We start from the raw sequence: 24881 nt of genomic DNA on the forward strand, positions 1-24881 counted from the left end.
CGCCACTGCCCATACATACACATCAGCCGAGAACCAGACAGGGCAGAAATGGATTCTTTCTGGAGCTCTCAGGTAAACACACTTCAAAGCCACAGAGGGCAGGAGTCAGAGGCAGAGGCGGAGGCGAGAGGGAGGGGACTCGGGGCTGTGGGCACAGACAAGGGAGGGCTGGACACGTGGAGACTGGCAATCACCACTCAGAAAAGGCAATTGGAAATTCCAATTTGGGTTTTCAGTTTGAAGGTGGAGAGAGGCCAGAAGCTTGGGGGCTGGGGGATGACCGTGGGAGAGATGGAAAGAGAGAGGACTCAGGGACAGAGAAGGGAGGACGGAGGCACAGAGGGAAGGACAAGAGCCAGAAACAAGGACAAGGAGACAGAGACACACAGAGACAGAAGAAAGATGGAGAGAGAGAAGCCAAAGCAAAGCACAGGGTGCCCGGTGCCCCCCGCTCCCCGCCACAACACACACACACTTGCACACTTGCATGAGCCCACACCCCCCACACTCATATGTACTTACACACTCTTGCTCAGGACTGGGAGACCCAGGTTCTAGTCCTGCCTCTGCTCTTGAAATGCTGTGTGACCTTGCAGAACACCTTGCTGCCCTCTGAGTCTCTGGTCCCCCTGAGACCTGGTGAGGTGAAGCTGGTTCCAAGAAGGAGGCAGAGATGGGGTAAGTGGGCAACAGGGGATAGGAAGACGGCAATCTCCTGGGCGCATCCTTCCTGCCCAGAATGGGAGTGCACCACACCCCAAATAGTCGCTGGGGGCTTACCCTCCAGTCCCTGTTCTGGATGCTTTACCAGTATTAATTTTACCAGCTCCTCACTCCCACCGGATTAGGGAGCTAAACCCCATTTGACAGATGAGGAAAATGAGGCTCTGTTAAGGGACTGGCTAGGGTCACTTCCCCACAGTGAGTGCCCACCTGTTACCGTTCACACCCCTTTTCGGGGTAGGGGGGCTCCTCCTCCAGCCCCGTCCCGCCCAGCCCAGCCTCTTGGCTCGACCTCAGCAGGACCTGGAGGGGCTAGTCTAGCCAGGTCTCGGAAGGCCGCAAGATAGAGGCGGCAAGAGGGCGGGGCCACGCGGTGCTGGCTGCAAAGAGCCAGCTGAGGCCAAAGGCTGCCCCGACCCCACACTCCTACCCCGAAATCCCAACCGGGATCCCAGAGGCGCGCTGTGCACGAAAGCTGTCCTGCGGCGCCACCTAGTGGCCGAAGAAGCCGCCTGTCCCCGTCCAGAGTCCGCGGAGCAGCGGGTTGACCTGAGGACGCTGCAGGAATCCAACCTTGACTGTTCATCCGTGTTCGCTGGGGCACTGGAAGGCAAAGAACCCCTCCACCGTGGGGACCATGTGCTGACCATCCGCAATGGAGAGGAGGAAGGGAATACATAGAGCTTGGTCCTTTGCCCTCCTGAGAGACAGACTCACACATCCTACAATCACCTGTACATCTCTACCTAACCTCCCAAGAGCATCCCAAACTCAACCGATGTTCGGTTTGTACAAATCCAACCGACTGGTACATTTATTGAGTGCTTACTCCGGGAGGTAGAGATATAACCATGAACAGAACCAAGATTCCTGCTGTCGTGGAGCATAGGGTGGGGTGTGGTTGGGGAGAAAGTCAATAAACAATAAACATCATAAGAAAATAATCTGGCTATTCTAGAAGCAGACAAAAAGAGCATGTCTGACAATGTAACTGGGTTCCATGACCCCCCACAGTCCTTAAGGCAAATTCATGGAGTTGGATGCAAATGAGAACATCATTTCCTGGACCACCTGGGTGGCTCAATCAGTTAGGCGATGCCTTCTGCTCAGGCCATGATCCCAGAGTTCTGGGATTGAGCCTGCATTGGGCTCCCTGCTCAGGACTCAGCAGGGAGTCTGCTTGTCCCTCTGCCCCTCCCCCCACTCTTGCTCTCGCTCTCTCTCACTTGCTCTCGCTCACTCAAATAAATAAAATCTTTAAAAACAACAACAAAAAATACTCACCCTTCCCTGGTCACCCCTCTGGGGCCACGCCTGTCCCAGGGAATATGGCTTCGCTAAGGGGTCCTCCTTCCTAGGACTCTCCCCTCCCACAAGAACGGCTCCTTTTCTCCAGAGATCTCTTGCTCCTGGGCTTGTCAGCCACCCCCCAGCCCAGCAGCTCCCCACTATTCTCCCGTGAGGCAGAGCGCGCGCACACACACACAGTCACACACACAGGCTCTGTGTCTTGATTCCCAATACCAACACCAACACGTGTGACCTGGACAAGCTCCTTGGCTCTGTGCTACTGTTTCCTCATCTGTAAAATGGGGTTGAGGCTGGGGGGTGGGGAGGGGGAGGGGTTGCTCCTACCCCAGAGTTATGGATGGTAGGGGGGTAGATGAGTTAACAAATGCAAACAGTACCTTAACATAGTGTATTCTATTATTGCCTTCTATTTAAGTGTTCTTCCCCCCCTGGATTAGCTCGTGGAGGTTAGACAGTGAGGTTCATCCAGCAAGGTCGTGGAGGTTAGACGTGAGGTTCATCCAGCAAGGTCATCTCCATGACCCCCTCCACAGCGCAGGGCATACAAAAGGCCCTCAAATCATATCCCCCGACATTCACCACTCATCTATTGAGTGCCTTCTGCATGCCAGGTATGGGGCTAGGAGCTGCAGGTGGAGCTGTGAACAGGGCAGGATTCCTCCCCACTGTAAGAAGCGTAATTTCAAGCCCACAAGTTCTCCAACTTTTTGGTCTGAGAAATTTTTTTTTAAAAGATTTTATTTATTTGTTTATTTGACAGCAAGAGCAGGAACGCGAGCAGGGGGAGTGGGAGAGGGAAAACAGGCTTCCCTCCTAGCAGGGAGCCCGGTTGCAGGGCTAGATCCCTAGATGCTGGGATCATAACCTGATCCGAAGGCATCACCTAACCGACTGAGCCACCCAGGAGCCCCGGTCTGAGAAACTCTTGACACACTTAAATAAGTTCATGATCCCAAAAAGCTTTACGGTGTGTAAGTACCTCTTGGTATTTACCCTACTGGAAACTAAAACTGAGAAATTTTTAATTTTTTAAAATTTAGTAAGTTGATGTATTTGTTGATTCATTCTTCAAAACAATAGCAAACCCACTGCATGTTATAAAGGGCCGTGGGGGGCCCTGTGGCCCAGTGACGTTGTCAGACATGCTCTGCTTGCCTGCTCTATGTTGAATAAATATTGCTAATGAAAATGGCTGTATTTTCCGAGGCAAACAAAAGAGCGGGAAAACAGTGATACTTTTTTTTTTTTTTTTTTTTTTTGCAAATGTCTCTCATATCTGACATAATGGAAGAAAATCTGGATTCTCATGCCACACTCCACCTGTGCGATACGCTGCTTTGGTCGACGGATGTGAAAAAGAACCCGATTCTACACTTCCCTTTTTTCGAAAAACTTCGTACTTAGAACACTCCGCTCCGCCTCCCGCCTCACCCACTACGAAGCTTCGGGATTCGGGAAAGTCGAGCAACCAGCCACGGCTCGTCACCGACGGCTTCTGGAAGAAGGCCTGGCCTTCTTAGGATTGGACAACAAACGCGTCCTTCTGCAGGTTGGCCCCGCCTCCAGTCCCCGCCCCTATTTCCCTCCGTAGTGAAGTGGCAACCCCAAACGCATGCGTTCTTAGGCAGGCGGGCACTTCCGCCCGGTCACCCCGGAACCTTCTGTTCCCGCTCGGGTTTCCGCCGAGACGACGAGGGCGGCCAAGGCGGAAGTAGCGTGGTGTGTAGGCGGAACTAAACGCCGTCATGTCGGCCGCCCTGCTGCGGCGCGGCTTGGAGCTGCTAGGGGCGCCGGAGGGTGAGGAGGTTCTGGCCGGGGACGCGCAGCGCGGGCAGAGGGGCGGCAGGGGCGGCGGGGAAGATCCCAGAGGTTACGGGACGATCCAAGACAGGCTTGGCCTTGGGGGGATGGCGACCCTGCGCGCCCTCCGACCCGGTCCGTTCCTCTCTCCCTTCCCTTGCAGCCCCCCGGGCCGCGGCAGGCCCGGCCAAGCCGAACGGGGCCCCGGCGAAGCGGACCCGGAAGGCAAAGGCAACCCAGGCCCAGAAACTGCGGAACTCGGCCAAGGGAAAGGTGCCCAAGTCCGCGCTCGGTGAGCTCGGGAAGGGGGCGGCACCCCCCCAGCTGGAGGCTGAGCTTGAAAGGGTGGCCGGGCGTTTCTGGAATAGCTGGTGTGCGCCAGACGCGGAGCCGGGTCCTGGGAGTACGGGGGTGGACGAAACTCATGGTCCCGGCCGTCATGGGCTACCGCCCCAGTGGGAAGAGAAGCATCAAAGAGTTTGGATGCGGAGAGTAATTGCTAAGTGTGATGAGGCCTGTGGGGTAAGACTGGCGTGCTCTGGGAGGGCCTTAAAATAAAAAGCCAAATCAGACTGCCCTGCCGCAGCGGCATTTAAGCCCATGCCTGAAGGAAGTGTAAGCCTGAGCTAGGGGAAGAGCGTTCTAGAGGAGATAGCTCGTGCAGAGGTAGGTAGAAGTTCGTTGCTTTGGCAGTTGGCCAGAAAGATGCCTGGGAAAGGTGACGTAGTGGACAAGAGTTAGAGTGGAGCACTTAACAAGCTGTGAATGTTCTGCGTGCCTGGTGCTGTTCTAAACGCTGCATTCATAAATGTTCCCTCTTTGGTTCCTCACGGGACCCTGTGAGGTCGGTACTGTCATGACCCCCATTTGTCAGATGCAGAAACAGGCACTGGTCCGGATGGCACAGGTGGAAACCAGGCAGTGTGTCTCTGGACATTTGCTGTCACCTACTCCGTTTGGGTGGGAGACACTGTGGCCTGGGCAGCCACGATGGTGCAGGGGGATGATGTGAAGAGGCGGAGCGTTGCTGGGCTTCAGCGGTGAATTGGCTGCAAGGATGGAGGGAGACACCAAGGACAGTCCAGTTTCTAGGAGAGCATCTTGGGAGATAGGATGCCCTGTAACAGGAGGGACAGACTTGAGGAAGGACAGGTGTGGGCTGGACGGTGGGGTCTTTTGACATGTGGCAGGGCTCGGTGAGCTCCTAGCGTGTCTCTGAACATGTACCCAGAGCCTGGTACGTGAAAAGCGTTCAGGTATTTGTTGAAAGAACTATGAGTTCCAGGCAGGAAACGGCGTGAGCAAGAGTGAGGAGGCAGAAAAGTGAGTTGCGTGTAAGCAGCAGCGGTGTTGATGTGAAACAGGAGATGGGGTGCTAGGCGTCATCTCCTGTGTCCCAGCCCTTGTCCCCACATCCTGTCATGCTACCTAATGGACGATGAGGGGCCTCTGGGGCCACCTCGCTGTGAGCCTCATCATCTCTTGCTTGGATTATTTCAAAAACCTCTTCACCTCCACTCCCCCACCCCATAATGTTGTTCCTCCCGCAACAGCCAGAGTGATCCTGTGAAGCAGTAAGTGGGACCCGTCTCTCCCGGCCCCACACCCTCCAGTGGCTTCCATCAGACTTGCTACCTCATGAGGCCCCACGTGGTCTGTCCCATCTCCATCTTCACCTCCCCTCGCCATTCTAGCCATTTGCTGTTCTCCAGACACGTTAATCGCACCACTTCAGGTTCTTCGCACTGGCTGTTCCTCTACTTAGCATGCGCTTCCCCAGCATCCACACTCTCTCCCGTGAGGGTTTGCTAAAGCGTCATTGCACTGAGGCTGGCTCAGACCCTCCTATGAGAACTGCAACCCTTCACCCCTGGCATTCCTCATTTCTCTCTACTGTGGTGTTTTTCTTCATGAAATGTATCACTCTCTAAAATACTGTTTCTCTCGTTTACCATGTTTCCTTGCTCTGGAGTGTAAACTCCATGGGGTGGGAGTTGTTGCTCTGTTTTCTGCTGTTTGTCCCGTGCCTAGCAGTGTCTGCCATGCAGTAAGACTTGTTTGTTGCTCAAGTCACTTAAGCATCTGGGAGCGGAGGGCGGGGTGGAGGGTGCTTTCAGGAGGATCGAAGGGAGAGTTGATTTGACAGAAAAAAGAGCGCGGGGTGCTGGAGTTAACCTATAGGGCGGGGACGCAGGGCCTTTGGCATGGCTAGTGGCGGGATGGAGAAAGCTGTCGGTAGGGGACCCAGTGGCTTCCAGGGAGTACCTCTGAAATGATGCCCCCGTGCCTGCCATCCACAGCTGAGTTCCAGAAGCGAGAGTGTCGAGGCTACCTCGGAGTAAACCTGAAGTTCATGACCAGTGCAAGAAGCACCGTGGCAGAGTCAGTCACCCGGCAGGTTTGTCAGAGGGGTGGGCTCCGGGGCAGAATCCGGGTGGGAAGAGCTGAGGCTGTTTCTGAGACCCATAGGAGTCTCTGCCCTAAGCACAAAGCACAGGTTGGGCCACCCCTGTGGACGGCAAAGAGCAGAGCAGGGCTGTTGGGAGGCTGGGCCTGGCCTTACTTCTCTGTGACCCTTGTGGGCCTCAGTTTGCTCCTCTGTAAGTGGAAAAGGTGTGCGCTGCCTCCCGGGACGGTTGAGGGCCAGGTGAGTGGGTGGCGCGCGACTCTGCCAGGCTGTGCAGCTCCCAGGGGCAGTCCTTCAGGTGCCAGAAGATACCACGCAGGATCCTGACACACACACACACCCCCGTCTCCAGATTGTGCGCCAGAACCGGGGCCGCAAGGCCTGTGACCGGCCTGTAGCCAAGACGAAGAAGAAGAAGAAGGCTGAGGGCACTGTGTTCACTGAGGAAGACTTCCAGAAGTTCCAGCAGGAATACTTCGGCAGCTAGGCTCCCAGGAGGACACAGTGGGAAAGGCACTCAGGCCCAGTCTCCTCCTCTGACCTCGCAGCCTCTGCTAGCCCAGAGCGGGGTGGCTGGCACGGAGCTGGGGAGCCAGAAGCCCGGGGGCGGAGACGCTGTCAGACCAAAGTTGGCATCTGCAGGCTCGGGAAGAACCATCTACCTGCTGGAAGACATTTCTGACTGCTTCGTTTGCTTTGGCCCAAGTAGGGCCTCTGGGCTGTTTGCTCCAGAAAGGCCAGTCCTTAGGCCCTTGGGGTCACACCGCTAGGAGTGGGAAGGCCGCCGGGCCAGCTTCCAGGTTCTAATAAATGTGAATCCAAGAGCAGTGTGTGTTCCGCCGATCTGCTTTATGGGGTGTCTCCCCTCTCCTCTGGCACCAAGGGACCTTTCACCGTCCCCCGTGGTTCTTAGGGCTCTGGGTCAGGCCTCATGTCCAGCCCCAGGACAGCTGGCGTACCTGCTGATGACCTAAGGGGAGCCCTCCCGCCCTGGAGGAAGCGGCCACAGCCAACAGGGCAGACCTTGAGACGAAGTATATCCGCTGGTTCCGGGGCAGCCGACTTGGGGTTCAGAAAGTGGGGGTGCGGCTGCCCTGGTGCCCAAGGCTTGTGCTATTGTTGGGGGGTCACTCAGGAAGTGACCTCAGGAAACAGGGTTTCACACTCAGATGTGTGCCCAGGCTGGGAGCTGGGGTTGCGGTCGGGCTGGCAACTTTGCAGCGGGCACGCACCAGCGACAGGTACACAGTGAGCGAGTGCCGGAGCGAGTGGATGTGCTGACCAGATGGGTGTTCGATGTAGAGGAGACATGGAGTTCTCGAAGTCCAGGAGCCCCTTCTTCCCGGTGGAGAAAAGGGCCCTGGATGGCTGTGGGCAGCTCCATCCAACCCTTTGCTCCCCGTATGTGGTAACCCCCCTGTGGCTGGACCCGCTGGGGAGCCCCAGTCTGCCAACCCCACAGTGAGTCCTTCTGGCCGGAGGGGAGAGAGCGCCACAGCCCGCCCACTGCTCCCGGGGTCTGCTCCTGGCTGTTAGCTTTCTGTCCTAGGCGCAGACAGCAGGGAAGCCGGCTGAGGCAGAGTTGGAGCCTGTCCTGTCTGTAGGCGGCCTCCATCCCAGCAGCAGGAAGCAGGCCGGCCAGCCGGGAGGCCAGCCAGGCAGGGGAGGAGGGACTGTGACCAGACCAGTACGTACCTGCCTTCCTCCGGTGGGCTTATTCCAAAGAAGGGAAGGCTGGTATTTCTCTTATTCTTGCTCCTGCCTGCTGAGCTTTCGTGACCCTTGTGGGGAGAGAGGCAAACTTGGGTATCCTCAGAGACTCCGTCCCTCCATCTCAGCTGCTCAGCGAGAAGCTGGCTGGGCCACGCGGGCGCCCTCTTGCTCACCTCACTGGAAAGGGGCTGTCCAGGCCTGGAGCTCCAGGGCCCCTTTCTAGCAAGGACATGCCTACTGTGCCCTGATCACCTACTGGTGTCCCTTTCCGGGTATAGAGTGACAGGCCCAGCTCCCGGGTAGGGAGTGTGCAGGTGTGTGAGCTGGGGTCCTGGCCCTTCTCAGCACTGGTGACGTGGGTGTCCGTGCTCCCCTTGAGTAACCAAAGTTAGTGCTCGCTCCTCAGATTGTGGCCCAGGACGTCAGGGTAGGACTCTAGGACCTACTTTCAGGGGTCACCCTGGACAGGGGCACCTGGTGGCTCATTTAGTTAAGGGTCGAAATGAAAACCCTGCTCCTTGCCTGATTTTCTCCATCTCAAGAAATGGAAACTCCGTCCTTCTGGTCGCTCGACCACCATTCTGTCCCCCCTTATACACTCCCCATCAGAGCCTGACTTGCTTGGCCGCCAGAATCTATCCAGGCCCTGACCAGCTCTCCTCACTCCCTGGTGCTGAGTCCAGCCCGCTCCTCTTTGCCTGCCCCCCTGCAGGAACCCTCTTCAGATAGCAATCAGAGCAGCACTCCTGCTCCGGGGACTCCAAGTCACACAGAGGCTTTCGAGTCCCATCGCGGCTACAAGGCCGCAGGCACTGCGGGCTCACTCCCTCCCCTCCTGCCGGCTCTGCCTCCCAGAGAGGGTCTCCCCAAACACCCATCTTAAATGGGCAAATCCACCCCCCATCCCAGCACTCAGCACACCCACTGCCATGTCATGTCAGGAGTCTTCTTGGCCGCCTCCCTTGCCAGGATGAGAGCAGAGATTTTTGTCTGTTTTCCTCACCGCTGAATTCTCAGCACCCAGAACGATGTCTAGCCCGCGGTGGGTGCTCGTGAATTGTTGCAGAGAAACGCGAAGGTCTGTTCCTGATCTCCAAGGACCTGCAGCCTCATCCTGGGGGGGCTTAAAAGAGGCGTGCAGTGCGGAGAGCTGAGCGGCTCCAGGATCCAGCCTCCAGGTGAGGGCAGCAGAGGGCTTGGCGCTGAACCAGGAGCAGCCCCTCCCCGACCCTGCTGCAGGGGTAGAGCCCAGGCGGGGGGGGGGGGGGGGGGGGCCTGACCGAGGCCTAGCAGGGCCACACAGTAGTGGACCTGGAGCTCAGTCTCATTCCCTGTGTGGGGCTCTCAAGCACTGAGAGCCCATGTGCTGAGCAAGGCCTCTGTCATGGTCTGAACCAGCTGCCCCTGGGCCAGCGACCACCTGCAGGCTTGCCGTTAACAAAGGTGCAGTCCTAAGAGCCTCCTGACCACTCCCGGTGCGGACTGTGAGCTACTAGCCGGAACGCACTCGGAGCCGTGCTTCAGAATCTAAGTAACTATTAGTTGTGATTATTATTACTTGCCACGCACTGTTCTGGGCCGGAAATACGGGAACCAACAAGACAGCAAGATCTTTGCCATCAAAGAGCTTATTTACGTTGTCACTGAGGAATGGGAAGGAGAAAATAAACCTGTGCATGTAGTTTCAACTAGAGATAAGTATGTACAAAAAGAAGCTGTAAAGCAGAGAGGCTGGGACATTAGCAGAGTCATCTTGGAAGGCCTTTGGGGTGACCTACATGACAGAGGAAAGGAGCCCTGGAAAAATCTTGCGGGCAGAGGGAACAATTGCAAAGGCCCTGAGGCGGGAATGAGCTTGGCAGAGAGCAGAAAGGTCCGAGTGGCTGGAGCACAGTGAAGGAGGGTGAAGGCTGTGTAGTCTGAGGCCACACTCTACAGGGACTCTTGCTGCCCAGCCCATCCCTGCCTTTTGGGTTCGGGGAGTCCTTATCCCCAGGGGCCTGGGAAGGGGCAGAGCCCAGCATCCTGGCCTTTGGCCTCCAGCCAGCACTGCCCCTCAGGACACCCCAGGGAAAGCTTTCCCATCTGTCAAATGGAGGAACAGGCCACTGTCTCCAAGAGCCTGCTCCAAGGGCAGAGGGTCCCGCTGGCACCAGATGTGGCCAGGTGGCTGGGTCACTTCCAGGACTGCGGTCTCTCTTGCCTCCTCTCAACTCTCCATGTCCTCCACATGCCCCAGGCTCCGGCAGCTGCCCATTGTGCAAAGCATAAGACCCTGTGGGGGGGGGGGGTAAACAGAAGGCAGCAGTGTTTGTGGTTGTAGAATTATTTACTCTTAGATAAAAAACTAAGGTCACAACACTGAAGTGAGGAATAGAGCAGCAGTCGCAGAGGGCAGTCGTGCTGGTGTGCCGGCCTTCAGCAGTGGCCGTAGGCTCCCCTCTCCCCCAGCTCCTCGCCCAAACCACCAGGTATGAGCCACACAGGGAACTGATCTGATCTTAAGCCTCCACATTTGTATTGATCTCTTAACACAAATTAGCACCCACACGTGTTTTCTCCAAACCCCCAGCTTTGCTGACAGTCTAGGGTCCCCCTACAGTCCTGCCTATAAGGAATTCTGGAGCCATACCAAGTGTGCACTCAGGAGTCAGACTGCCTGGGTCTGAACCCACCTAGCAGTGCGCAGGTTACCCAAACTCTCCAAGCTGTAGTTCCCTCATCTGTAAAATGGAGATGAGGAGATCCTTTTGAAAAAAAGCATTTGGGGGGCACCTGGGTGGCTCAGTGGGTTAAGCCTCTGCCTTCAGCTCAGGTCATGATCTCAGGGTCCTGGGATCGAGCCCCGCCTCGGGCTCTCTGCTTGCCAGAGAGCCTGCTTTCCAGCACTCTCTCTCTCTCTGCCTGCTTCTCTGCCTACTTGTGATCTCCCTCTCTCTGTCAAATAAATAAATAATAATCTTACAAAAAAAAAATTTTTAAAAAAGAAAAAAAAAAAGAAAAAAGCATTTGGGGGGCACCTGTTGGGACTCTTGATCTTAGGGTTTTCTGTCAAATAAATAAAATCTTAAAAAAAAGTACTTTGGGGGCCCCTGGGTGGCTCAGTAGGTTAAGCCTCTGCCTCCGGCTCAGGTCATGATCTCAGGGTCCTGTGATAGAGGCCCACATCCAACTCTCTGCTCAGCATGGAGCCTGCTTCCTCCCCTCCCTGTGCCTGCCTCTGCCTACTTGTGATCTCTGTCAAATAAAACAAAAATAAAAATAAAAAAGTACCTTTGAGTAGTACTTAGTTCCCCCCAACATCTACGCATGTAGCTGAGTGGGTGCGGTTTTCCCCACCAGTAAATCCCCATCCTCACTCTAACTGTTCAGCCATTTAGAGGTGGGGGATCTTGTCTGAGGTAATTTCAATACCTGGATGGGAGGTCCCTGCTGAGCAAGATGTAGAAGAGGCCCATGGCCTTGTGAGGATTTCTACAATCTCAGGGCAGGACCCCCACTCCCTCCAGTGCCTAAGGAGAGCTGGGTCACAGCTCCTTGTATTCTAAAACCAGGCCGGCCCTCCCAGTCACTTCATGCTGGGCATTGGGAAGGTCAGGGAATCGTTAGCCTCTCCTCCCCTTGCAGACTCTCATAGGCCTTTTCCAGATTCTTCAAATCTGGAAATAGCTCAGTGGGCTCAGGTCATGATCTCAAGGGTTCTGGGTTCAGGCCCCACACCGGGCTCTCTGCTCAGCAGGGAGCCTGCTTCCCCCGCATGCCCCCCCCAGCCTACCTGTGATCTGTCAAATAAAAATTTCTGAAACTAATACTCACAGGGCAAAATGGGTCAAGAGCCTTAGGATTCTTCCTGCACCTGTTTCCCACTGGGGAAATGCCCCGATTTCCGCAGGGGCTGGAAGAACACAGCTGGACTTACAGCACTGCCCAGTGCTGCACCAGCGACATCCACGTGGCTATACAGATGAACAGGAAAACTGACTCCCTGGAGACGCAGCCCCACAGGCCAAAAAGGGAGAGGTGACTGCCCAGATGAGGCTCAGAACTGGTTTCTCGTTCTCTTAAGTCCTGGGTTTCAGCGAGGCTTCCTGTTACCACCCCTATGTGCAGACCTGCCAGTCTTTGCACCCAGCTCTGTCCACGAACTTCAAGTTGTCTTGAACTCCAAACTCCCTACAGTTCATTCAAGCAAAATTGGGGTTTTCTCAAGTTCTGTGAAGGACTCTACAGAACTATAAAAACCAGAGGTGAAATTTCATCACCTTGTGCCCAGGTGGGTTGAAACACCAGTCACAACGCTCTCAGCTGTTGCTTCTGGTCATCGAGCTGCCTCAGGGTAAAATCCCCTATCCCACCCAGCCGCCTGTGGGGGTCCTAAGCCCGACTCCCAACCCAAAGTCCGACAAAAGCACCGGTGGTCCTGACCTATGGTCCAGACAGGTTTGAACCAACCCCACTTGCCTTGGTCACAACCACCAGGCCAAGGTGGACTGAGACAAGAAAGCAGGCGCATAGCAGTCCACCAAGTTCTTTCACTACAAAATAATTTATTACAACACAGCTTCAGCGCAAGCCTATGTACAAGCACACAGTCCCGACTACCCCGACTAGGGGACCCTTTTCTTCTCCCTTGCCTTTCGGACCTCTTCTATCAAATCTTTCAGATACTGGATCTCCTTGGCTAAAGAATCTGCCCGCTCTTTCAGAGCCTCATTCTTCTTTTCCAGCTCTTTGCACTCGCCAGTAAGGGCCTCCTGCTCTGCCCTCTTCTTCTGGCGGTACCTAGTGGCTGCTGTCTTGTTCTGCTCCATTTTCTTCAGCTTCTTATCTAGTTTCTCAACCTTTACTTTTGCTGCTGTCTTCTCTCCAGGAGGATCATAGGGTTTGGGGCGGGCAGAACCAGAGAGGAAACCTGAAGACAGCAGGCTCCTATTTGGAGAGTCCCTGGAGGTAGAGGGGCTATGCTGTGGGGACCCCAGATAGGACTCAGGACTCATACAGATGCCGCTATCATTATCTGAGGGGGCATCCTCCTCCTTGATGCACTGAGGGATCATGGTAAGGTAAGCAATAGAGTCTGACTTTCTATCTCCTTCAGAAATATCCACTTCACTGCCCAGCTCTAAACTAAAGGAATGATCTGGAGTGGAGGACAGGGCCCCTGGGGAGAGAGGAAGTGGTTGCAGGAAGGTGAAGGGGGCAATCTGGTCTGTTTTGGGTAAACTTTCTGGAAGATGGCCAATTGGGTTCACCGTCTGGGGGGGCTCCTTATTTGTCTCCTGGACTAGGGGGTCGAAGAGATCACACGTGTCATCCAACGTGGCCAAAAGCTCATCTGGCATGGTTTCCAGGTCATCTATACTGAACAGAGAATCAAAATCAAACTCCTTCAGATCCATTTTCTCCACCATCCAATCTGTCCCGGAGAAGGCATCCTCTGCAAGAGATTTAAGGTACAACCAGTGAGGTCAGACGCACACAGCCGCAGCCAGCCCCAGACCAGACCCCAGGGACAAAGGCCTCTCACTCACCCTTGCCGTTGTCTGAGGCACTGACCAACCCATCCACAGCCAGCCATTCGGAGGAGCCCGCCTTAGCCTTGTCGCTGGAGAACCCATGAGGTTTGAAGTGCTTGGCCACCTCCAGGTAGTCGTCTAAGAGACCTAGGCCCTCCTCAGCCCCCAAACCCGACTGGTCGAAGGGGGACATCAAGTCCCCCACCAACACCTCGCTGCTCAGGAAACTCATCTCGGCCATGTCGCGGGACTTTACTGGAATCGAGGAATGTGCTTAATTCGAAGATGTCTTTGTCGGTTACAGCAACGCTGCTGCTGAATGCCGTGAGAAGCCTGAGAAGGAATCAGAAACCAGGTCCGCTCAGACCTCAGCCACTCGGACAAGTTCATCTCCCCGTCCCGGACGGAGCGGGTCCGAACTGGAACCCCACTTGGGAGAAGACCCAGCACATGTGGCCACAGAGCCATGGCGTCCACCTTCCCCGCGGCCCGCTCAGGCCGCACAAGATGGACGCCCGCGGGGCTGGGCCGCTCCTCCCCCCGCCGCCGCCAGAGGAAGGCGCGCTCGGCTCATGTCCAAATACGGCCCGGGCCGCCCGGCCCCGCCCACGCCCGCCCGTGACTCACGCCGCGCCACCACCGCCCTGCCCCGCCGCCATCTTGGCCTCTGCCACGTTCCGCGGGGCGCCCGACGAGCCGCCGCCGGGTTCAGGGGCCGGGGCCGCCGAGGGCATCTCCCCGTCCCCGACCCGGCGCCCGGCCGCGGCCTCCCCACCCAAAAGCGTCGGCGTCTCAAGGACACCCAAACAGGGGTCACGCGTCTCGGGCGCTCGTAAAACCGCTTCCCCCTCCGCGACGCCGCCCGGCCGCAGGCCGCGCCCAAGCGAGCTGACTGCCCTCGCCAACCCAGGGGAGCACGGCCGGGGGGCCCGGTCCCGGTACTCACGCCATGGCTTAAGCCGCTGGGGGGTGCCGCTGCAGGGCCTGGTGCTGCTGCCGCCGCTGCAAAGGCCAACGCTGCCGCAGGCACTGCTGCCTCTAATACGCCATGGCGGCCGCGGACCCTGCGGGGATTGGAGGAGGGAAGGCGCGTACTTGCGGAAAAGATCTACACGGGAGGGCGGGAGGAAAAGAAATGGCGGCGTCGCGCCGCCCGAGGGTCCTTTATAGACTTTGCCTCTATGAGGACGCAGCACACTGCACATCCTTCCGCCGCGGTCACGTGACCCGCGCCCCCACCCACTCGTTTTAATCTTATCCGATGCCCCTACCGTGTCCAACCCACGACTCTCATGTCCAGGGCGTAGCTGTGAAGAGAACAGGAGTTATTTTCAAGGTCTCAAGAAAGGGAAAAGGCGCACTACTTTGCAAGGCTACTAAGATCAAAGAGTCACTCTTCCCTCTGAGGGCGGAGAACGCGGAGGGATTCTTCAACACACCTCGTTTCCGGTGTCGGCTTGGGGGGCGGGGAGAGAAGTCTTTCAGCCCAAGGAAGGTCTTTATTGTGATGTCCGAGGCCGCCTGGTTATCGCGCGAGATGCTTGTGGAGAGCGAGCGTCGAGCTGATTGGTTAGTCGTGGTGAGTCATATATATCTCGATTTTCTATTGGCTCAGATTCCGAAGCGGGTGGGCTGCTCGGTGAGGAAGGCCGGCTGAGCGGGAAGGGGCGGAGCGACCAGTGCGGTTCCCGCCACGAGCCTCTGGCATTTACGGCCTCTTCTCCGTGAATTTCTTCTTCTCTGACCTCCTTAACTCGGCACACCCGTAGTCGTCCGTAACTGCCCTGGCTCCTACAGCCCGGGTAGTCCCAGACGGTGGCGTCAGGCCACGGCCCCTGTGATCCCTGTCGCCCTCCGTGAGACTCCGAATTAGCACCAAGTTCGGGCCCGAGATGAAACCAGGCAAAGGAAGTGGCATTTCGTGCGCGTTTCCACCACACGCAAGCCTTTCAGTAGCTGAAAGGGGACACTGAGGACCTCAGTCGAGATCTCAAACGCTCCGTGCGCAGCTACGGTCAGGGGCCAACGCTCAAGTCCAGTCGGGAAGATAGATAATCTCTAGTCCAATTTTGGGTGCTTCTACATACCCAGCCTGCTAAAATGTTTGCTGTTAAGAGTATAAAGCCTGGGGGGGGGCCTGGGTGGCTCAGTGGGTCATGATCTCAGGATCCTGGGATCGAGTCCCGCATCGGGCTCTCTGCTCAGCGGGGAGTCTGCTTTCCTCTCACTCTCTCTGTCTGCCTCTCTGCCTACTTGTGATCTCTGTCAAATAAATAAATAAATCTTTTTAAAAAAAAAAGAGTATAAAGTCTATCACAAGGCATCCTCTTTTGGTTTATACAGATGCAGTTCCGTGAAGACATTTTGTTAAACTGGCAGCCGTCGCTCTCCCAATTCTGTAACTGCCCAGCATGTCCGCATAATAGCGCCAATGGGGGAGAAGCTTGAGAACCCACGCCCACTCGCGAAGTTCACGTTTGGAAGCAGCAGTTCAGGTCAAGGCCTGCAACTTGCTCTCCAGTGGGGAGCTGTGAAGAGTGCCAAGGAAAGGTCTCCATCATTCTCCCATGTCCTTCACAGTCGGGCCCTGTGGGGTTTCAGTGGGCCGTGGAAATCTCTATGGGAAGGCTGGGAGGTCAAAAAATTGGGGAAACACTGTCTTTGATAACTACAAACCATTCGTTGCTTTGATTTAGTCTAGCTAGTCCAACGATTTCTTTAGGCCAAACTTAGAACCAGTGGGACTAGGTGTGTGGCCCAGAGTCACACCGTTGCCAGTGGAGGCAGTATGGGGCAGGCCTTGGAAGACAAGATTTTTGAGGCAAACTCAAAGAACCCTGGCTCTTCTATTTAGTAGCTGAAGCGTTTTGGTTAAGCAATTTATTCTTGCTGAGCCAGTTTCCTCATCTGTAAAATGAGGCTAATGAGTATCCTCATCCTTAGACTGAAGCTCATATATGGAAAGCACTGAGCAAAGTGCAGGTAAGCGCTCAATTAATGGTTGCCTATTATTACCATTATTAGAACTCAGGTCTTCTGATCGTGGACTCCCCACTCCACATCTTCCTTACATCACCCTGCTTCCTCAGAGGCCGCCTATTCTTGACGAGGGTGAAACCGGCAACAACTGGTACATGCAAAGCACACTGCTTACTGGGACAAGAACGGTTTCTCTACGGCCTTGGAGAATCACAAACGTCAGGATGTAACAAAGTTGTCTGATCTTTATCTCTGAGCCATTACACAAGTCTTCCATGGTGTAACTAAGGACCCATGGGGCACGTCCTCCTTTTCCTGTTATCAGGAGACCTGCCAGTGCCTCCTTATGGACCACCACGCGGAAGGTTGAGAATTAAAGAAAGTAACCTTGTCCCAGTTTTGACATCTCAGAGTCATAGATGATTCAGTCCAGTGGTGGCTTGTCCCATCCGTTCTATCATGGAGACCCAGATCAAGCACGTCAAAGGTTTCTCCTGGCTGAAAATGGAGAAGCAGGATCATTCCTGTAAGAAAATGTTTCATACCACACACAGAAGTCAAAGCTCTTGGAAAGGAGACTTATTTTTTTCTCTCTGTACTGTGCAAGGTCATGTTCCCCAGCTTTATTTCCTCCCTCAAGGAGAAAAAAGATAGTTCTCCAGGTCTCAGGGCTAAGCTGCTTCCATGTGGACCTAGCAAAGGTGGGACAGGACTGGTGACGGATCCCAGATCTACCAGCGGAGGGCATCCACTGCTACTGAAGGGCAGGCACGTGACTGGAATTTAAAGACTCCAAGGTGATCCGAATGAAAAGGTAAACATGCCGGACAGTTAGCCTCGGAAGCCACATCTGGTGTTTTGGCCACTCAGAATCAGCAGTGTGTAAGAGGGCCACAGCCTGACAGTCCTAGTGCCAGGTGTCCTTACTATTCTCTTTGGCTTTGAGCTTTAGCAGGAAGGGCAGAGTGTTAACCAACCCCGTGAGCAGTTTTCAGCCAGGGTCACAGTATCAAGGAAGTGTGCAGGGAAAAGGACTAAGACACATGGAGGGGCGGGGGGGGGCGGGGGGGGGGGAGTCCCTATATGTATAACCCCTCCTGGGCCCTCTCCAGGACGTTGTGATCCTGAAGCTGATTCCTTATCAAAACCATGTGAGTTCTCAGGGGACACCTGGGTAGCTCAGTCAGTTAAATGGCTGGCTCTTAACCTCAGGGTCCTGAGTTCAAGCCGCGCATTGAGCCCCATTCTGGAGCATGGAACCTACTTTAAAACAAAACAAAACAAAAAAAGCCGCTTTCTGGTCATGATCTCAGGGTCCTGGGATTGAGCCCCACATCCAGCTCCCCACTCAGTGGGGAATCTCCTTGTCACCACCGCCCCCCCCCCCCCTGCTTCTGCTCCTTCCCTTGCTTGTGCTCTCTCAAATAAAATCTTTAAAGAAGAAGAAAAAAAAAAGGTGAGTTCTCAACTTGAGTGGAGTACAAGGGAGCAAAATCAGCTAATCTGGAGGGTGACCATCAGGGGCAGAGACCCACGAAGAAAGACTATAGGCCTCAACACAGCTTTTCCAGACATTAGTTTTTGATTATTTATTTGAGGGGAAAAAAAGTCACAACCAAGCATATAAAATACTGTTATCCTGAACTCATTTTTTTAGGAAGGGACAACAGGGAAAAAAAAACAAAATATACTTCAGAATTGATTAGGCTTTCAAGACAATGAGTGTATTTTTTAAGCATTAGGCTAACTCGTGGTTTGCTAACCCAGACGGTGCAAAAAAAAAATGTCGAGGTGGAGAAGTAGGAGCAGATGCCATTCCTTCAGGCAAAGGTAGGAGTTACTGAATAGAAAGGCAGAATGGCAGGGAAAGGCACAACATCTTTCCCCAAAGATTAAAAAACTGGACAGAGTGGGGCGGAGTGGTGTGAGGGGGTGGGGGGTAGGTCAGAATGTTGCCCTCTTGCATACAAGTCTCCGAGCACTGGACTACCTCCCATGTTTTGCAAGGCTGGCCGAGCCTCAGTCAGCAAACCCATCAGGACCAGGGCCAAGAACTTCCACTGCTGCTAGTTCTGAGGACTTCTGGGTGGTTCTTGCTTGTGAAATGGGAAAGTCACAGTTTTTGGCTTTGTGAAACATAGTTAAGAGACAGAGATGCCCTTAGAAAGATGCTCTTTAAGGAAGGAGATAAAACCAAATCACAATTACACTTGGCTTTGATAACTGGAGACTTTGTCTCTAAAACTGTTTTTTTCAGCTCTCCTTCCAGTATTTTATATGGAATTTGGTCAGAGATGCCAGCTTGGGAAAACTAGGTCCTATAATACATTAGGAAAACCAAATCCTTTATCTCAGTGAAGACTAACTCGTGCTTTTGAAAGCTCCCCTCTCCCTTCCCTCTAATGGATACCAGACGGGTACACAGGAGCCATCGATGCCAGGTCCTGCCCTATACCCTCTCTGCCAGTCACCTAGGGTAGCAGTCAGGCACAGAGATTTTCTTTAAGCTCTAATTTGATTCTGATGAACAGCCAGGATGGAGAATTGCTCTCAAGGTTCTGGGATGTGTACTTTTCATTCTCTCTGAATAGCTTCATACAAATGGCAACTGAGCCACTTTAAGGAACTGCTGCACATCTCTGAGAGAAGCAGGAAATTTCTCCAAACGTAGCTAAGGTTAACCCTAGTTCACAACCTCCTCATCGATGACAAAAAGGGGACAGGAATCTCTACCCTAAATCCGAAAGGTAGCTGAGGTTTCAGTGCTATTTAGAGTCAGTTCATGCTGCTGTCATTGGGAAGGAATGAGACAGCGGCGGAGAGCGTCACTGGAATCTCACTGATGGAGAGGTAGTAAGAAAAGAAAAAACTAAAACTTGATGGGAGAACAAAATACTGGATAGGCAGATCAGAAACAGAATTATTATTGGCTTCTTGCCAGGAACAGGAAGAAAGCACAAACAAGAAGCTGCACTGACCCCGTTGAGACCCTCCTCCCCACCCTCAGGATACTTGTGACTTCGCGCAGTGCGGTTTTAGCAGCGGAAACCAGAGGGAGCACAGGAAGCCCCGCCTCCCTCTCCTGTGTGTCTTACCCACGCACGCTCTTCCTGGTAGCACCAGCCCCCCAGGCGCGGGGTGAGACAGGATGGGAAAGAGGTCAGCGCATGTCTGCTTGCCCTCTGGCCTCTGGCGGTGCGTGGGGAGTTCAGCCAACGTCCCCTCTTCTGAGGGGAATGAAGGGCTGGCTGTGGGCCTGTTCCTGCGCTTAGGCAACGTCCTGGAAAGGCAGGGCCTCGTGGGGAAGAAACAGGGTGGCCACGCCTCCATTGGTGACTGGATTTTTCAGCAGGTGTTTGTCAACCTCCCTTCCACCTCTGCCACAAAGGCTGTGTCCTTGAAGACCTCATTCTGACTGGCAATAAGGCAAGGAAGGGGCCGACCAACAGCACCTGTGCAGTCCCAACAGCCCCCCCCCCCCCACCCGGCTTCTCGAACAGCTGTGCGGATCTGGACCAGCCCAGGGTGAGGTACAGACACGGGGCGCACACACCCTCCCCTAGGCCCTCTGCACCACAGCCAGCTCCCCGCTGCACACTGGCCACTGAAGAACGCCATCTCCAAGCAACTTTGCACCGATTTATATTGCCCTCACTGCTGTGCGGGTCAGTAACCGTGTTCCCATGAGACCTTCTCAGCACTCAGGAATCGGAGCTGGTCAGGAGGCGGGGGGAAACAGGCTGCTTCTCCAGGAACCTGGGTCAAAGGCCAGCTCTTTCGCTAGCTTTACCCCCAGAAACTCTAAATACTGTCTGAGCACTCAGTCTGCAGAGCTCAGCTTGGAACGCGCCATCAGAACTCGTCTGTGACATTCAGCGAAAAGGCAACATCTTGACTAGGCAAATTCGCTCCCGGGGAAAGAGCAAAACAGAAGGCGTGAACAAGAGGCCAAGACGGAGAAGACACTGAAATAAAAAGGCCAAAGGGCAGGGCAGACAGGGACAGAAAACCTGGGCCACAATGCTAGACACCAGCTTAGGCCAGTGCTCCGCCTTCCCAATTCATTCCAGAAAAATTAGCCTGGAGCAAGGGGGAGGGGAGGAGTAGGAGCACAGTGTTTGGTAACAAAAATAGAAGGGTCCGGTGAGAAGACAGGAGACAAGGAGATGGCATTCTGATCAGCATGAAGTGACCGGGCGATGACCAGCAAGATAGGAGGCACCTAGGGACCCTGTGAGGCACCAACTCTGCAGCCACGTGTTTCTAACGGAGAGGCCAGGGTCTGACCACCTGACGCCCACGCTGGCCTTCACCTGCCCTTACGTCTGCAGCAGCACCTCCGGCTCAGACAACGAGCAGTAGAGAGTATATCCCAACTCATCTATTTCTTCGGGAGTGAGCTCTGCAAATAAGTTCACCTTGGGGTTTAGGGCACTGGGCAGGACTCCGGCCTCCAAGTAGCTGATAAGCCCCCTCAGGGCCTGTAAGAACCGGTCGGCCAGCATCTCTGGAGACCAGTCAGCCTCCTCCTGGGCCAAGTGGAGGATGACATTGGTGAGCTGGCTGGCAGTGAGGTGGCCCAGAGCCGGAGTGGACTTGCATATGGCCTTGAGGATCTTGAGGCACAGAGATCGGCAGCCCGAGTCCGCCTGGTCCAAAGCCCGCAGGCGTGCCGTCTCCGCGGGACGCAGGCTCAGCCGCCACAGGTTGTCGTACTGCGCCAGCCGGTGTGGTCTGGCTACCAAGACAGTGTCGCCAAGGGTCACTGATGGCAGGAAGTCAATGACAAGATGCTTGTCACGCTCATACTGCACTTCCAAAGTCAGGGCTTCTGGGGGTGGTGCTGGTCGGATCACATAGTCCAAGAGAGACCCTATGGCCGGCCAGTTGATGGAGCCAGCCACCACCTTCTCAAACGTGTCTGCCACTGTCTTTGGGGAGAGGTACCCGCCTACTACACAGCGGTCCCAGTAACTGCTACCACGAGGAAAATACTCCGGGTTCTCACGACGGACCAGGTAGAAGCCAGGGACGTTCATGATGGTGTCCTCACCGGGGACACATGACCACAGGTGCTGCTCCAGCACGAGGGGCACGATGAGCTGGATGTGGTCTGCTGTCACCACCTGTTGGGGCAGAATTAAAAAGCTTTTGAGGGACTTCATGTGCTCGAGAGACGAGCATCCCGAAACACAGGTCCCACCATCTGATTTGCCCCCAACAATAAAGAAAGTACGAACTCGTTCATGTCGCCGTTCCCAATTCAAACAGAGTGAGGATTTAAACCCACGTCTGTCAGGGGCACCTGAGTGGCTCTGTCGGTTGGGTCTGCCTTCGGCTTGGGTCATGATCCCGGGGTCCTGGGATGGAGCCCTCTGCTCAGCGGGCTCTTGGGCGCTCTGCTCAGCGGGGAGCCTATGTCTCTGTCTCCCTCTCCCTCTGCCTGCACTCTGCCTACTTGTGCGCGCGCTCTCGCTCTCTCTCTCTGTTAAATGAATAAATATCTTAAACAAAACAAAAACCATGTCTGTCAGAACAAGAAAAAAGAACAAGAAAGGATTAAGAAGACCCAACAAGTACTACTACAGTGGGCAGAATTCAGAAGCAGGAAGACCTCAGTCTTTCTGGCAAGCCTGGGACGCTGATCTTCAGTACCAACGACACTCTCGAGAAGCATCCTGGTCGACACCCAGCCCTGCCCTTCGTGGGAACCGCCCTGTTACCTGCAGGTCATCATAGAGGCTGCCACTCAGGTACATGTCCCGAAGCGGCATGTCAGGCAACTTGGCCCGCAGGAAGCTCCGGAGCTCGGCACATATGTCCACAGCAGCTTGCTTGGCCCGAGCCTGCTCACCAGCAGGGATGGCTGCGCGGTTCCGGTAGTAAGTAAGAAGTTTCTCCTGCAGGGACATGCGGAGTCGTGACTTCTTCAAGTCTACCTGGCCCTTCCTGGCCAATGGCTTGGGCCGGGGCGGGCAGAATGTATCTGCCAAGGCAAGAGAGAGAGGCACGTGAGCTCTTCCCATGCTTCTTAGACCACAGCTGCCTCGGCCCCAGGAAGGGAGGAGGGGCCTGGCACCAAAGGCAAGTGCTAGCACAGAGCCCGGCACACATGTGCTCGAGAAACACTTGCTGAAGGCAGATGTAGTACTGGGAGCCCAGAGAGAAGTCCCAGAGGGGTAACAGCCTTTTCCTCACCTGTGTCAAAGACCGAGGAGTCTGTGGGAAGGGTCTGCAGGGACCGGCTCAGGCCTGTCTTCATGTCCTTATTCAGCAACCGGGGGGAGCCCATCCAGTTTGGTTCTTCCCAGCTCCTCTTCCCTGAATGGCTCAGGCGAGTGGGGCTAGTAGGGGCACTGATGGCCCGATCATACATCTGAAAGAGGAGAGGACCAGCAGAGGTAGCTTCCTGCCTGTTTCCCTTCTTCCCAGCAGCCCTGCCCTGGGGAGTTCAACTACTATTTTTCAAAGACTCTGTTTTACCTTAGAATATGGAATACTCTGCTCCACATGGAAAATCTTAGGAAATACCAAATGATACAAATAAGAAATCGATCTACCATAATGTCACAACACAGAGGCAACTGTTGATATTTTGGTTTAGTTCTTTCTGGAAATATACATTTATATAATTAGGATCTAACTCTACATATACTTTTGGAACTGGATTTTTTTCACTGATCACTTTTATCATTTCCCCCATGCCACTAAAAATGAACCAGTGTTCAACATTACGATACTTTTTCTGACGATACAACATTGTACCTTATGAACCTACCATACCGCTGAACACGGATTCACTTATTTACTAGACACCGAGTGGGTACTGTGTGCCAGGCGTTGTTCTACGTGCAGAATAAAGCAGTAAACCAAAGAGACCCAACCCTGCCCTCACGAAGTTTCCAGTCCAGTGAAGGGCTACAGGTAGTACCTAAGTAACAAGTTAAATGTGAAGTACGCGCACAGAGATTAACGTTAAGAAAGATGAAGTAGAAAAGGGAAGTAGGAAGTGTCTATGTGGTGGGAGTGTTGCCATTTTAAATAAGGTAATTAAGGAAGGATGTTTTGGTCATTTGCCATTTTTTCCTTATTGGGATAGACTTATTTGTATTGCCAGCGATTTCTTTAGGGCAGAGTCCCAGAAGCGGACCTAGTGAATTCTCCTAAAGGCTCACCTTATAATGCCACCTGACCAGCTCACACTCCCGGGGCAGGACTGGAGTCTCGTTCCAGGTCAGCTCCACTCCGCAGAGGCAGCCTCACCCCCTCCCGCCCCAGCCCCGGCCGCACGCACTTACCCGCTTAACTGCCAGCGTGGCGATGCCCAGCATGGCCGCTCCGCCCACCCCCAGCACCAGCCGGGCATTGGAAAGCACAAAATCAATGGCCGTGCCAATGCCATTGTCATCCTTCTTGCCTTTGCGCTCACCAGAGCCTGCCATCGCTCACCTGAGGACAAAGGCAGAACACAGCCATCACTGCCTGGGACCTCGAGAGCCATCCCTTCCCGTCTCCGCCATGAGGCCAGCTCCCAACAAGTACAGGGTGTTCTGTGAATTCCAGCAACCCAAATCCTCCTGCCTATAGCACTGCAGGCTCTAAGGTCAAGACAGAGATAGCATGTCCCACGAGGTAGCTGCATGCAAGGGGGGAGAAAGGATTGCGCTAAATGTGCCAAAAAAATCTCTCCACCAATCTACGGAGATGACAGAACTAGAAAGCCTCAGCTCACTGTTAATCCTTCCTTATATTATGAGACTGCACAGCTACCTACTGCGCTAACGAGGCACCTTAATCCTTCCTTATATTAGCGTGAAGTAGCCGACATGCAATTCAACCCTCTCCTGTCCCATCAGTATAATGTAGACCGTGTTTTGATCCTCTGGTTACTACCTCCTATAAGGTGAGGCGTGAGAAGGGCTCATATACTAGATTAAGACAGAAGATGCTGGTCCAGTCCCATGCCATCACTCCACACATAGGGAGGTGACTTGCCAGAGGTCCCAGTGACAGGGAATGGCAGAGTCATCTCCAGAACTCAGGGCTTCCAGCTCCCGGTCTGATGCTTTTCCTACCACATCATATTACATTTACCTACTTCTTGGGGAAAGTGTTCAGGGGGGCTACAAGCAGCTCATGTGAGGCCGGCACTGTGACACTGAGAATAAATGCCGTTAACCTGGACGCTAACTGGGGGGGGGACGACCCATCTGCCCAAATGCACTTGGAAAATGAACTAAAGACGTGGTCACCTAAAAGGGAGTTCATGGGCTCCATACTAAAGAGGCTGGCCTCTCGTCCAGCGCTCAAGCAGGGGAGCACACGCATGCTCCCCAGCAACAATGGAGTCATCCCAACGAAGTTCCCCATGTCCCCAAATAAGCCTGATTCCCAGCAACTTAGAACCCTGGGCCGCACGCAGATAAAGGATG

General features: G+C 54.4%; 3 protein-coding genes and 1 long non-coding RNA gene across 4 annotated transcripts; 2 read left to right on the plus strand and 2 right to left on the minus strand.

The window, feature by feature from the left end:
* Nucleotides 1-3678: 3678 nt before the first annotated feature.
* Nucleotides 3679-7068, plus strand: RPS19BP1 (ribosomal protein S19 binding protein 1). Its single transcript, XM_046010621.1, has 4 exons — nucleotides 3679-3831; nucleotides 3998-4126; nucleotides 6135-6232; nucleotides 6594-7068. The coding sequence occupies exons 1-4, from the start codon at nucleotides 3780-3782 to the stop codon at nucleotides 6726-6728; spliced, it is 414 nt and encodes a 137-aa protein (XP_045866577.1). The 5' UTR covers nucleotides 3679-3779; the 3' UTR covers nucleotides 6729-7068.
* Nucleotides 7069-12481: 5413 nt separating this feature from the next.
* On the minus strand, nucleotides 12482-14588 carry ATF4 (activating transcription factor 4). The gene is made up of 3 exons (XM_046011436.1): nucleotides 14417-14588; nucleotides 13486-13803; nucleotides 12482-13391 (listed from the first exon to the last, which is right to left on the minus strand). Exons 2-3 carry the CDS (start codon nucleotides 13709-13711, stop codon nucleotides 12562-12564), a joined length of 1056 nt encoding a protein of 351 aa, XP_045867392.1. The 5' UTR covers nucleotides 13712-13803; nucleotides 14417-14588; the 3' UTR covers nucleotides 12482-12561.
* Nucleotides 14589-14716: 128 nt separating this feature from the next.
* On the plus strand, nucleotides 14717-18807 carry LOC123946172. The gene is made up of 2 exons (XR_006819602.1): nucleotides 14717-15484; nucleotides 15814-18807. It is a non-coding gene; the product is annotated as an uncharacterized LOC123946172 (long non-coding RNA).
* Nucleotides 18808-19283: 476 nt separating this feature from the next.
* MIEF1 (mitochondrial elongation factor 1) lies at nucleotides 19284-23891 on the minus strand. The gene is made up of 4 exons (XM_046011435.1): nucleotides 23748-23891; nucleotides 22648-22825; nucleotides 22173-22435; nucleotides 19284-21575 (listed from the first exon to the last, which is right to left on the minus strand). The coding sequence occupies exons 1-4, from the start codon at nucleotides 23889-23891 to the stop codon at nucleotides 20769-20771; spliced, it is 1392 nt and encodes a 463-aa protein (XP_045867391.1). The 3' UTR covers nucleotides 19284-20768.
* Between the last annotated feature and the right edge of the window lie 990 nt (nucleotides 23892-24881).

The sequence above is a fragment of the Meles meles genome, chromosome 7 (genome assembly GCF_922984935.1).
Source record: "Meles meles chromosome 7, mMelMel3.1 paternal haplotype, whole genome shotgun sequence".
Classification (NCBI taxonomy): Eukaryota; Metazoa; Chordata; class Mammalia; order Carnivora; family Mustelidae; genus Meles; species Meles meles.